Raw genomic sequence first — 13,612 nt, forward strand, 5'->3', positions numbered from 1 at the left:
CTAGGCTGTAGAATCTCCATCATCGGAGGCTTTTGAGAACAGGTTGGGCAAATACCTGTCAGGAATGGTGTAGATACTTGGTCCTGCCTCAGTGCAGGAGACTGGACTAGATGACCTTTCCCTCCTAAATATCTATGATTCTAAAATTCTATAAACCAATGCACTGTCTTCAAAAAGAAATAATAGACATTTTTTGTACACATACACAAATATTTTAATATAATTGTATCTGAAAAGTTATTCATATTTTTAGTACACTTATAATTATTAACTAAAAAGATAGTCTTTTAAATTTTGTAAAAATGACGTATTTTACACATCCTCTATTTACAATTATGACATACTTAAATGTTACAAAACACCCACATTTGACCTTTAAAATATATGTATACTAGGACTTAGTATTAGATATATTATCATTTACAGCAAACTTAGGGCTTGCTGTGGAGCTAAACGTTCAATGGAAATTTCATCGTCAGCTTCACTTAATAAAGACTTCTCAATTAAAAAAAAGATAAGAAATGTACAAATACAGGGTTGGACAAAAAAAATAATCAAGCTAGCAGTTTTAAAAAATATGTGAAGACTTCCAATAAATTAAAACCACATCGCACAATCCATTTTCACTGTATTGTTCATGATCACTTTACACTTAAAAAAAAATGTCCTCCAGAGGTATGCATAAAGTCAAAGATGTTTCAGTCAGATGTCAGGATTTGATATCACTGCTCCTGGCAGGGCTATGTTTGTTCTACTGAAGGTTCGTGAATAGGTTCGTTCCATTCCTTGTGGCTTTGCTGACTCCTCCTTGTGGATAATCTTTTCATTAAAAAAAAAATTAAAGATGAAACAACAGATGAAAACAAAATGAATCCATTGAGTATTTATTTCAACAATTTTTGTTTTCACTTATCTTATATTTTTGTTTATTAAATAATGCATTATTTATTTTGGATGCTTGATAAAGGAAACTTGTAGTTCAAAAAATTAACTTCATTTGGAAACCTAATCCTGCAGTTATTACTCAGGCCACATTCTTATTAGGAGGGTTTCCCGAACTAAGGTGGCAGAATTGGGTCCTTGGTTGGAATCCTCAACATGAATATCTTACATTCTGTCAATCAACATATTGCATACTTCCCTAAACAATGTTTTTTCACAATACTCTCAAGTAACCCAAACTGAGTAGTCACCTGCACTTTATAAACTCATTAGACTTACCTCTATTTGACTTTAGTCCCAGGAACATTTACTTTTGCTACCCCTCTACTTCAATATAACGCTGTCTTCGGGAACCAAAAAATCTTACTGCGTTATAGGTGAAACCGCGTTATATCGAACTTGCTTTGATCCACCAGAGTGCACAGCCCCCCCACCCCCAAGCACTCCTTTACCACGTTATCTCCGAATTTGTGTGATATCGAGGTAGAGGTGTATTTATAATAATAGATTGAGAGCTTGTCTTCTTTCAACGAAGACTACATGAAGAAGTGAAAAGGAAGTCAATATCATTATCCCCAAGGTCACTTGGTGGCAAAGCTGAGAATAGGACCCAGGTCTCCTGAGTCCTAGGCCAGAGCTCAAGCCACTAGGAATCACCAGTGTTTCTTGTCTTTGTCAACACTTCTTTATCAAGTCTGAATTTAAAATAAAGATATTGGCAGTAATTGTGCTAAAGAAGTTAGAATTTCTCCTAAACTCCTTCTTGTGACTTTATTTGTTACTTGGGGATCAGCTACCATCACAGTTCATAATGAATACTGATCTTGAGGACAAGAGTGACTGAAAAGAGTTTTCTCTTGTCCTGGAGCTCATGAAATATGCATTCTCCAGCATATAATGATTACTTAGGCTTAGAAAAATTAAAAGAGACAATCTTGACATAACATTCACATTTACCAAAATAAATAAATAAATAAATAAATAAATAGAAAAGCCCTTACTTCTGTTACACTCAAGATTATTAAATCTGAAAGGACTGTAAAGGACAAAACCCACACACAATAGGAAAGCACTGCAAAAAGGGGGCCAGATTCTGAAACTCTTACACTTTATTTAGCAAGTAGACCCATGGACCTCAGTTAGTCAGGGAGTAGGACACTACTTAATGGGAATAAGGGTGGCAGAATCTGGTCCTGAGTTTGCACAAATGAAATCCTGCATCTATGCATGCAAATGGGTGTTTGTGTCTGCAATGTGGGTTACTGTGCATCCAAACCCAGACTTCAGCACCCACAATTCATACATGCAAAGCAAGATTTTGTACATACTAGTGATTGTGCATTTTGCATGATTTTGCTATTGCACCTGAAAATTTGGTGCTGGAAGCCTATTTTGCTATTTATCATTTATGTTGATTGTGTTTACTTTTTCTATTTCACTCAGCATCAATAATGAAAATAGGTCAGTTTTACCTTACATTCCTGGTTCTCATGAAGTAGCACAAAGATGTTGAGTTTGGAGTCACAAAAATGCAATGGAGTATTTAAACAGAATATGTTTCTTAAATCTGAATATTTTGCCTAAAACCAGTTGCCAGTATCTCTGCATACATGTCTGTATAATCATTGGTCCCAATTCTACCTCACATACTCCCTGAAGCCAATAAGAGCTGTGAACATATGTCTCAAGGCAGAACAGGGCTATTATCTTTAACAATTAGAAATAAAATAAATATGTATACAAAGAATAAACAACACAGGCAGAACAAGTACACAGAGGGAAAAACAGGTGTTTATTGCAATATTTTTTCCCCTTGGCAACTCAAAAGTTTTCTCCTTCCTCTTTCCTTTTGCAATGGCACTTCTTGGGCATTTGCCAAACATTATTCCTCATTATGCTGGGCTTCTAGAGAAAGTAAGTACAGAAGGATTCTGAGATCCCCTTCTACCTGCTTTCCTCCCCACTCTGGAATTTCAAATCACCTTCATATACAAACACACTACTTATTCTTCCATCAGGGGCTGTGGTGAGACAGCTGCCATCATTTTCCCCAGAACTCAAACTTACTGTCTGTGCATGAGCTCCCACTGCCTGTGCAACAGAAGACACAATGCTGCGCTTAAACCTGTTTTTTTTTCTGTGCAGTTCCTAAAGATGTATGTTCCTGACCCTTTCCTTCAGCCATCATTGCAGAACTTGCCTTATGGCAAGGAAAGCAGAATGCGATCCTTCTCCACTCATTTGGTATTAGCACGTTACCATGCCGTATCATGGACAATGTACTTCCCCACCAAAGACTGAGGAGGATATCACCTTCTGCTAAGCACCATGATACTATCAGTGCAAGAATCATTAGTGCCAAGGTTGTTCATGAACTCAGACTGCACATGTATTGTGTCTTTTTCCCCCACACAACACCCTTGCTGGATTGAACACGAGTAGTTAGACATGACATTTAAATGGACATAAAATATAGGTAAAACAGAAAATCAGCAAGTGAAAGCACGTGACATCAAAGGAAAGTATAGACATAAGAAAAATAAACATACCACTTTTGTCTACAGTATTGAGGGAAATGTTAGACAGGGCAGAAGAGAAGCTGTATAAGCATGGACCATGACAGAGCTGCCAGAAAAAAAGAAAAAAAAAGAGAAGAGCATATGTAATGAGAGAGTGAGTCAATCAGTGGGTGTGCTATCAAAACAGTCTCAGATACAACAATGAGCAACACACCAGACCATAATGTCATTGTAGAGAACATGGTACCATTATGATAGCGTCTCGAGGTTTCTCAATGTGAAATAAATATTTCAGCTACAATTTACAGTGTGTAAAATGTATGGGGGTGGTGCTCTCTGCTCAGAAGTAGGGAAGCAAGAGGACTCAAGCTGTGCAAAAAAAATCATATTGCTTGGAAAGCTGGAAGCAAAATTCCTGTTTTATTGCTGGATTTTCAGAAAGCAAAATATTTGGTGTTCTTTCGCCCTTAATTATATTTCTGCAACAGCAAAAGACAAATTTCTCAGAGATCTATTAATGGAACATAGCAACTAGATTGTGAAGAACTTTCCAGAGAATTGGTGTTTTGTGCCCATAAATAATCTTTTCGCAATGGTGAGAATATGATACAATGGTTTCCAAAGACACTAGTCAACTGGCAGGGCGAAAAATATTGAAAGCTGCAAAAGGACTTTCTTTTTGAAACATGCCAGGTAGGAAAGGCAAACTGTAACAAGATGGTGGTAGGAAGACGCACATTTTTAGTTACTTTTTTAACAGAGATTTTCAAAACATCTTGGTTTTGAGGAAATAACCAACTATCTGGGCTTTTGCTCTCATAGGCTTTGGTGTTACTAAACACCTTGGAAAAATCAGAGCCTTGTTACGTATAAGTAATTATGTAGTAGACTCTCAGTATTTGCCTTGACTAAAAAAAACTTACAGCTCAATCATACTCAGGTTCATATTTGTATTAGAAGAGTATTCACTGAATATCTTATGCAAATTTCAGTTTGTGGACTGCTAGTAACTTGTTCATTTTGCCTGGTAAGTGACTGGATGATTAAAACTATTTAAACAGGAGACTCATGAACCATTAATAAAAAATGATTCAACAATTCTAAATTTAATACAACATTTTTGGATGACTTTTTTGAAGAATATGATAAAACTTATGAAATGTTTGTGGAGTTCAACAAACATTTTCATAAATACTCTAGTGGTAATCAGAATCCTGAAATAACAAATCATAGTAAATAATGGACCAGATTCCCAACTGGTGCAAATACGCATATTTCCATTTACTTTAACGGAGCTAAATCTATTTGCACCACATGAGAATGTGGCTCAATGATAGTGAAGCAAACTTGCCATGTTTATTTGCATGTATATTTATGAACCACTTCTTATATTATTTAACAAGCTGGAGTTATCATTCACCCTATTTGTGAAGATATATAATATAAATAAGCTGTCACAGGGTCTACGGGATGTTCATTAAATATCCTCGTTAGATACCAGTAATTATGACACTGATAATTATGTAAACTGAGTAACTCTGCATACAAATGGTACTTATATGTGCAGTTAGCCACTTTTCATGTACAATTACCTGTTCATGTGTGAGAATTTTCCAGGCGCAGTTTAGAGCTGTTTACATCCTACCATGCACCAACGTAACTAAATTGGTTTTAATTCACCCTTTTGTTATTTTGCTTCCAGTTTCTGTGTGGAATCTCATATTGTAGATAAATTATTACTTGACCTAAACCAAAACAAGATGCTCTTAATTTAAAGTAAAAGAGTCCACACACAGACGCAGCACCGAAATAACAAAAGGTATGAATAAAAGCAGTTTTAGTTATTTTGGTGGATGTTAGAGAGCTTTACACATAATATAGCAGTAATTATACAGGTCAGGATTGAGTGGCATTGGTCAAACTGCACAAATAAGTTTGCACAATAATTGTTGCATTGTTCTTGGTTGCAGTCTGCATTATTAGTATTTTACTTGTGGTTAATTGTATTAACCCTGAAGCTAATTGTATTCATTCATCATAGGAATCAAATAGCCACCTCCATCCCCACCACCAAAAGTTAAAATAGAATACCTGTTCATTCATGACTGCAGAGAGCTCGCTGACCATATCCTTATAATGAGACTTCATTTCTTCTTGATATTCTAACTGGTCCTCTTTAATAAGGCGTTTGTTAACTTCAAGAGCAAGCCCACACGCTTCTGCAAACTGCCTACAAGCATGAACATACACCAAAGAACATCTATGCAAAAAAACTCCAGTGAAAAAATATTATGCCCCCAATTTAAAGTTATAAACTAGTTGAGGCAAATTATGGCACTCAGTTATAAATCCCTAGTAGCACTCAGGCCAATGTGATTTACCCAGATGTCAAGAGAAGTCTTACCCAAGAACGAATTGCAGGATGTGGCTTTATCTAGTTCTACATAAAACATTCTGCCTAATTTCATGTCATATCACTGAATGTTTCTCATCTGTTTGTACCAGCCAAACCAAGTCAAACGTTTACATTTAAAACAAGGTTGTTTACCTGAAGATTTCCTTCAGGAGTTTGACTTGGTTATCAGGATACTTCTTAGCATTTGTTTCTTCAAGAAAAGCTCGGGCGTATGCCATTGGTCCTGCATTTACCTGTTGGGGGAAAAGCACCTGGATTAGGGGGCAGAACGGTACAGTTTGACTGTAATTTATAGTTCTCATTGTTTAAGGCTCGGGGTCAATTTCTGTGCTTACAGTGCGTGAAATGACTGACTTCAAATGGATAGTGTAGGGTGAATATGAATATAGAGCTTTTGTTCTGTATTCTGCATCTTAAAGACATTCTGCCTCGCACAAAGCTGCATTCAAGCAAGTGCCAAAAGCATTTCCCAACCAAAGCTAAACACATTGGTATTTATCTTCCCTGTGTTCTGAATCAATGACTTAAGAGCAACTGTTTATCTTCTGAGGTGCCATTTTCCAAATAAATTTATGGTAGGTATTTCAGTTTAACAAAAATACCAAAATTAGATTGTAGGTCAGATCCCCAACAGGTGTAAACTGGAATAGCTCTATTGAAATGAAAGGAGCTGTGCTGATTTACACCATCTGAGGATCTGGGCCCATGTGCCAGATAAATGAATGTCTTAGAAAGTTTCATATGCAAACAGTACACTGGATTTTAGCTAATGTAGTCGAAAAACAAATCACACTGAATCACAAGGACCAAATATGCTCTTCTCTCAAATCCCAGTTTTTCTACATAAGAAATCATTAAACTGACCTGTACAAGGTTCTCTTTAAAAAAGTATCTGAATGCTCATTTGAGTGACAGGCTTTAGTTTAATATGGCTAGGCTGTTCAGGTTAGAAAGAGCTTAACATTTATTAGAGGAACACTAAAGGTATGTCTACACTGCAAACCAAATACCACGGCATCAAGTCTCAGAGCCCAGGTGAATTGACTTGGGCTTGTGGGGCTCAGGTTGCCGGACTAAAAAAACCCTCCACCCTCTCAGGGTTTCAGAGCCAGGGCTCCAGCTCTGCAGCCTGAGCCCTCCAAGCCTACATCAGCTGACCTGGGTCCAGCAGCCAGGAATCTTTTATTGCAAAGTCAACATACCCTAACAGACTTAATTATAACAACACTGTCAGGCACTGATCCAACACCCGTTAAAGTCAATGGGAGTCTTTCCACAGATTTCAGTGGGCACTGGAACAAGACTCGAATACTCTGGAGTTGCCAAAACTCAAATAAAACAGGTGGTTGGTACATAAACATAAAACTGAGCCACTGATACCTTGACGCTGACACTTCCTTGAAGTTTGAGTTGCAGTCTAATCATGTCCACTTCTTCCATTGTGCAAAGCTGTTTAAGTTCTGAAACCTTTTTGGACATCTCATCAATAGCTACTTCAATAGGGTTCAGTTCTGTACTTGTTTGGCTTATGACTTGAATACGCTTCTTCACGTACGGAAATAAATGACTGGCTGCTCAAAAACAAATGTAAAATAGTCAAAGAAATTCCACTCCCACAAGCTGGTAATTATGGAAGCAATGCTAGTGGATTCATAGTTTAGACTGCACTCATTTTTTCCATTTTATAAACACCTTTGTGGGCCAGGAAAATTAATACATATACAGGATTGGCTCAGCAGGTCTAAACTGATATTTTGATGCAGTCATTACTGGTTCCATTTTGATCTAGCACTATTTGTCTCGTATATTTGTCAGAATCTGACAACATGTGACTCTCAAAACTCTTAGATTTTAAAATTCACATATTTCTTATTCTGTGTTAGGGCCCTGATTCATAAGCCTGTGTTTAACTTTAGATATTTCAGCAGTTCCCTAAAATCAAAAAGACTACTCTCAAAATGAAGGTCAGGCATGAGCTTAAACATTTAGCTTAGCTGAGGCCTAGATCTCCTACATTCACTAATTGCAACAAATCAATCATGAAACAGTAATTATCCGACATGACTGTTGTCATATTCACAAAGGGAAGCAGACAGAGAGGACATGCCTCATTAAAATCAGAAGTGGGAATGAAATCATCCTGAGAGAATTTTTGAAATTTAAATTTTTTTCCTGTCCCAAATTGGGATGAGAAGTAAAAAATCTCAAATGTTTTCATGAATCGAAAATCTGAAAAAAATATTTGGTTAACTGAAATTTAAAAATAAATAAATTTTAACATTCATTTAAATCTTTTTTTATAAACTAAAAATTAACTTACATTTTGAAACAAAAAATTTCAACATGAAAAATAACTTTTTCATTTTCAAAATATCACAACAGGATAATTTGACAATTTCAAATTTTTTTTTCCCCAAAACATTTTCAAAATGGGAAATTCTTGAAAACCACCCCTTTTCCAGGAACAGTTCAGATAATTTTCTAACCAGCTCTATCCAATGTACTTCCTTACAACTCAGACAGCAAAGTGACTCTGCGAGTTTGTCTTCTGGACGTTGGGAAGTTTGGCAGAAAAACTTGCCTGTCCTAACGCTTCTTTCTGGTTCTTCTGCATACTTTAAGAAGCCTCCTCAGCCCCTATGTAACCCAATGGTGAGCATCAGTTACAGATCAGTTTGAACCCTGGACAAGCCCCAACGTATGCGATGGCTGCCATCTTGGTCCACCCACTGAAGGCTGAATGAGGGACCTCCTGAGCTAAAAGCACGAGCTTCTACTGCTGGAGCTAAAGAGCCACGGCTCTGTAGGTGGGGTTGCAAAAGATTCATATCCTTTGTAGACTGGGCACCTGTAATACACACTGACCAGTGGATTACACTTGCCCTGTTTGTCCAGTGCCCTTTCCCCAATGCACATCAGTTGCTGCCCCAACCCCCACAGCTGCTCCTCTTTTCGGTGTTACATCCAGTTCTCGTAAACAATAAATGCTTCACTTTTATGTGTATAATTTCTATAAATGTAAAAACTTCTAAAATGTATCCATTTTATCCATGCATAATCTAACACATTGAGGCAATAGGATGAGACAGTGGATGGGAGAGTGGATGTGGAGGGAGCAATGGACAAGTGGTAGTGAAGGTGGAGAGAGACAAAGTTCCAGCCTGGTACAATAAAGCAAGGGATGGAGAGGGAGTGCTTGCTTTGGAGCAGATCTGCCCAGGCAGCAGGGCTAAGAAAATCAGGGAGATGATGAAACAACTCTGTCTTCTGATTAAAACTTTACACACCAGTAGGCTAATACACTAACACTGTAATACATGCACTTTCAGTTCAACAATACTATTCCCTCCCCACCTCAAAGTCAAGACCAAAGAACTTAGTACTGCTCATACATTAAAGAAGACCCAGTATTTTCTGTGCTTCATCGCCTCACCCTTATAGCTGTATCATAAAAGAGATGCCTCCAGATATCAGGTATTTTTCTCCCTTGACTGCACAAAACCTTTAGGTGACTAAGTCTGTGCTGCAGGCAGCTTTTCCCCATTTGGCTCTTTGGGGAGAATATATATCCTGAAGTCAGATGGGGTCTAAATTCTCTATCATTTTGAAGCCTTTCCTTAAATGCTAGCCTCTGTATTCATTTCTACTCCTGAGAACAAAGCTCATCAAGTACATGTTCAGACAGTTTCTTGTACACTCATCCAAAATTTCAGATATGTCAAGTTTTAGCAGTAATTTCATGGATGTTTATCACTTTTCTTTAAGATGAGATTTCAATTATGAATAAAAACTAAACATTTTCTGTTCGGCACCACAGTTTAATTTGATTCAATGGAAATTGGTGCCTGCAATACTTCTTGCAAAAGGATACCTTCCTGTCTTAGAACACAGGGATTTCTGGGCATATTTCCCACTGACAAAACATAAGATATATAGGGTTTTGTTTTTTATATGTTTATTCTATATTATATAGTAATATTAATTACTTCTGTAAACCTGGGATTGTTCTAATTTTTAACAAATACTCATATCTGAAGTGGTTTATTTTTTCAAACAGGTAAATCTTACTAGCTCCCCTCTGCTTTAGACTATGCAAGCTAAGAAGAATAAAGAATGAGGGTTCTGATTTCACTAAACTGGTGTAAATCAGGAGTAACTCTATTGAGAAAGTGGGGTGAGAGGAGAGTAACAAGGAAGAATAATGTCAGCTGATTATTCTACAAACAGATCATTTTTCTTCTGTTATGTAATTGTCTGCAAAATCATATATCATGCTTGCAATTTGGGCATATTAAAGACCATGCACAGAAATATGGACACAATGAAATGGTTATTGCTCACTTAAAACAAAACTGTTGGCAAACAACAGATTGTGGACCATATTATGCCCATTGATTTTTGAGCAGCATTGCCCTTTGAAATCATATTCAATTTCTTTTAGTCAGAACTCTTCACAGAAAAAAGGCAGCAACATACTTGTCAGGATTGTGCGTCTCTTGCATTGCTCTTCTACCCCTCCATGTTTTTTTCCTGATAGCGTGAAAGGCGTTTCAAATACAAAACGGTTGATGTTGTGATGCATTTCAAAGTCAGTCTTCCTGTCTTCAGCCTCCTTCTCGTCAAAGAAAGGCGTGACATACGTGACCTGGATATAGGCGTATTTTGGATCCAAGTCTTTGGGGTTGACCTGTGTTAACATTTTTACACATGATGAAACAATTTATCTGATACTGACTTACTATTATTACTAATACAATCTCAGAGCGTTTTTTACAGGTTTGCTGTTTTTACCCACTGTGGTTTTATTGATATTTGTGTAAACACAGCTCATGATTTTCAAAAGTAATGTTGGGCACATACATTAATATTTAGATAACTGACTATGGGGCATGTTTTTCAGTTGAAGTCAATGGGAGTTTTGAGTAGAGTTCAATGGCAACATTGGATGTGGGTTGAATGAATTAGAAAGGAAATAGCCAATTTCTGCCTTGCAATGGTAATACACATTTGTGATGCATGTATTCTTACAACGTTGTCCTATGGCTACATCACCAGGCCAGGGCAGCCCAAGGCCCTACTAGAAGGCATGGCTCATTTTTGTTATAAAACTACTGCACTAGTTCCATACTCTGCTCATATCCACTAGAAACACCCTCTTGGAAACGTTTATGGTATCACAACAGTGTTAAATCTTTGGCTTCCAGGAACAGCCTTACATAGAGAATGCCAGTGTGGTGTAGAGTAAAGTGTGGTGATGTGATCTTACACTTCAGTGGGAAAATCAGCTTTTTATTTAGTACATGGGTGTTAAATATAAATAGGGCTAAATCCTGACCCATGGCACTCACCCATTCAGGGAAACAGGGGACACAATGTGATTCATTGCTCCCCTCAATGGACTGCCTACATCATGAGTCATAGTTGGGATATGTCTACATTGCAGCTGGGAGTGAGCCACCCAGTCTGGGCAGACAGACTCATGTTAGCGGGGCTCAAGCTGGAGTGCTAAGAATAGCAGTGTGGATGTGGTGGTTTGGGCTGGGGCTCAGGATTTCAAGCCACCAGTTTCAGGTGGGATTGTACTTGGCTGCTGCTAGCCATGCTACTGCAGCCACATTGCTATTTATACTTGCGTTAGCTTGATGAGAGCTAGCATGAGTATGTGTACACAAGCGAGTGTGAGTGTGTGTGAGACACCCCTAGCTCACAGTGTAAGTATAGTCTTAGAAGGGGAGAGCCACCCACGTGGGGTTTTATTCCTATACCCTCCCACCCCCGGAACTGAGAAGGCTGGGATGGGAAGGGGGAGGAGCTCTGACTCTCCCGCTAACTTACCAAGTACAGCGGACCCATTGCAGAAGGCAGACTAAACAGTGCCAGGTAAAAGGCTTGCACTGCTTAATATAGCCCTGGATCAAGGGGGAGTCAGGACCAGACTGGGACTCTGCTCCTGCATCACTGCCACTAAGTGCTGCCTCTTACTAAGGGCTTGTGGTAACTCCATAATCCAGCCCATAGTATTCTGAATGAAGGGAACAGGTTTTTCACCAATTAACAAAAGTGCAGCATGCGTTTTTGAAAGAACTTTATGGGTCAAATTTGAATGCACTGCTCCCACTTTACATGCATCTAAACACAGCATTTCTCCCATACCTTGTTGGAATCTTGGATTATCTTCACATTGTCTGCTCCAAACTTATCTGCATAAAGTTTTAGCAGTCTCTGTGAGATCTCAGACAGCCCTGTTAACTTGGGTTCTTTATAGATATACTCTTTACCTTCCTCTTCTTCAAAAAAGCCCTGTTCAAAAACAAATAGAAAAGATCAATCAGTGTAATAGATATGGCAAACTGCGTGTAAACAGAAAATAACACATACAAGTTTATTGTGACATAAGGTTTAATGTATCCAATTGTTTAGATATTGGAGTCATTGATTGGTTTTTCTGAGTGCTACAGCATGTGAATGATGAAGGAAGCAAACACATTACACAAATTTTGACATTAGACCCAACATGCATCTAAATGTTAATCAGATGGACAACTATTGTGAAATACAATGTAAACAGCTTTGGATATCGGAGGATTTGTTTGATACTCATTTGCATAGAATGCATGCTTTTATTTGTAAAAGCAGCAAAGAATCCTGTGGCACCTTATAGACTAACAAACGTTTTGGAGCATGAGCTTTCGTGGGTGAATACCCACTTCGTCAGATGCATCTGTTAGTCTATAAGGTGCCACAGGATTCTTTGCTGCTTTTACAGATCCAGACTAACATGGCTACCCCTCTGATGCTTTTATTTGGCTGTGTGGAGAGACTGCCATCTAGTGGTACATTCTAGTTATAAATCACAGATGACTAAATTAGTAATAGCTCATGGATTTACATGAAATACAGTTCTCTCTTCTTTCAAGCAATAAGATCATAAAATTCAATGGGTGTAGGATTGCATGCACAACTGTGTGAGAGCAAAAATGAACTGATCTGTATCTGAGTTCATTTAAAGAGTATTCTGCTGTAATCTTAAAAAAACCAAATAATACATTGTGATATCTTCAAAGACAATGTAACTTATTATTTACACTGAAAAGATAAAATTGCAGAGACTGTCGACTTTTACAAAAAGACTGCTGTACAGTCTTTGCAAAGCCTTGTACTTACAACATTGGACGTAGCTGGCAGTGTATTAATAAAAGGTCTGTTGAAGAATAAAACAAGAACCTGCCAGTTTCCCTAAGAAATGTTTACCTCAGAAAATTAATATATAAAATACACCATATGCAAATAAAACATACATAACTGGCGTATACTGACAGTTTAGGATAAAATCTTTTCAGGCTGAATGTAATAGGTCACATGCACCACTCCCATTAACAATAATTGGACTTTACCACTGACAATGATCTTATACTTCAGTGGGAAAACCAGCTTTCTATTTAGTATCTGAGCGTAACATGTAAAATACAAATAGGGCTAAATCCTGACCTGTGGTGCTCACCCTTGCAGGGGAGCAGGAGGCATAAGCTGGATGGGTTTCATACGCTGTTGCTGGACTTTTGGTGATGCAAATATTGCAGCATGTACCCAAAAAATACCCCCTTGCTTGTCAATGGAAAATAACTCATTTAGATTGGATGTCAGAGGAGATTGTCAGTAAAGGTCAGCAGCTACAATGCGGGCAGCAAGTCAGAATGTTAAGGGTAAAAAGGACAGCAAAAAGACAAACAAACAA

General features: G+C 37.8%; 1 protein-coding gene across 9 annotated transcripts in view; it reads right to left on the reverse strand.

Annotated features, from left to right (window-relative positions):
* Window positions 1–209: 209 nt before the first annotated feature.
* DOCK10 (dedicator of cytokinesis 10) overlaps window positions 210–13,612 on the reverse strand; it is a 240,443-nt gene continuing 227,040 nt past the window's right edge. For all 9 annotated transcript variants that reach the window (XM_050963968.1, XM_050963963.1, XM_050963971.1 and 6 more), the window contains 6 exons: window positions 12,031–12,177; window positions 10,354–10,564; window positions 7,258–7,448; window positions 6,010–6,110; window positions 5,553–5,691; window positions 210–819 (listed from right to left, as the gene is read on the reverse strand). In XM_050963968.1, coding sequence (XP_050819925.1) covers window positions 703–819; window positions 5,553–5,691; window positions 6,010–6,110; window positions 7,258–7,448; window positions 10,354–10,564; window positions 12,031–12,177 — 906 coding nt within the window. In that variant the 3' untranslated portion in view covers window positions 210–702. The remainder of the gene's footprint in view (window positions 820–5,552; window positions 5,692–6,009; window positions 6,111–7,257; window positions 7,449–10,353; window positions 10,565–12,030; window positions 12,178–13,612) is intronic.

The sequence above is a fragment of the Gopherus flavomarginatus genome, chromosome 8 (assembly GCF_025201925.1).
Source record: "Gopherus flavomarginatus isolate rGopFla2 chromosome 8, rGopFla2.mat.asm, whole genome shotgun sequence".
In the NCBI taxonomy this organism is placed as follows: Eukaryota; Metazoa; Chordata; order Testudines; family Testudinidae; genus Gopherus; species Gopherus flavomarginatus.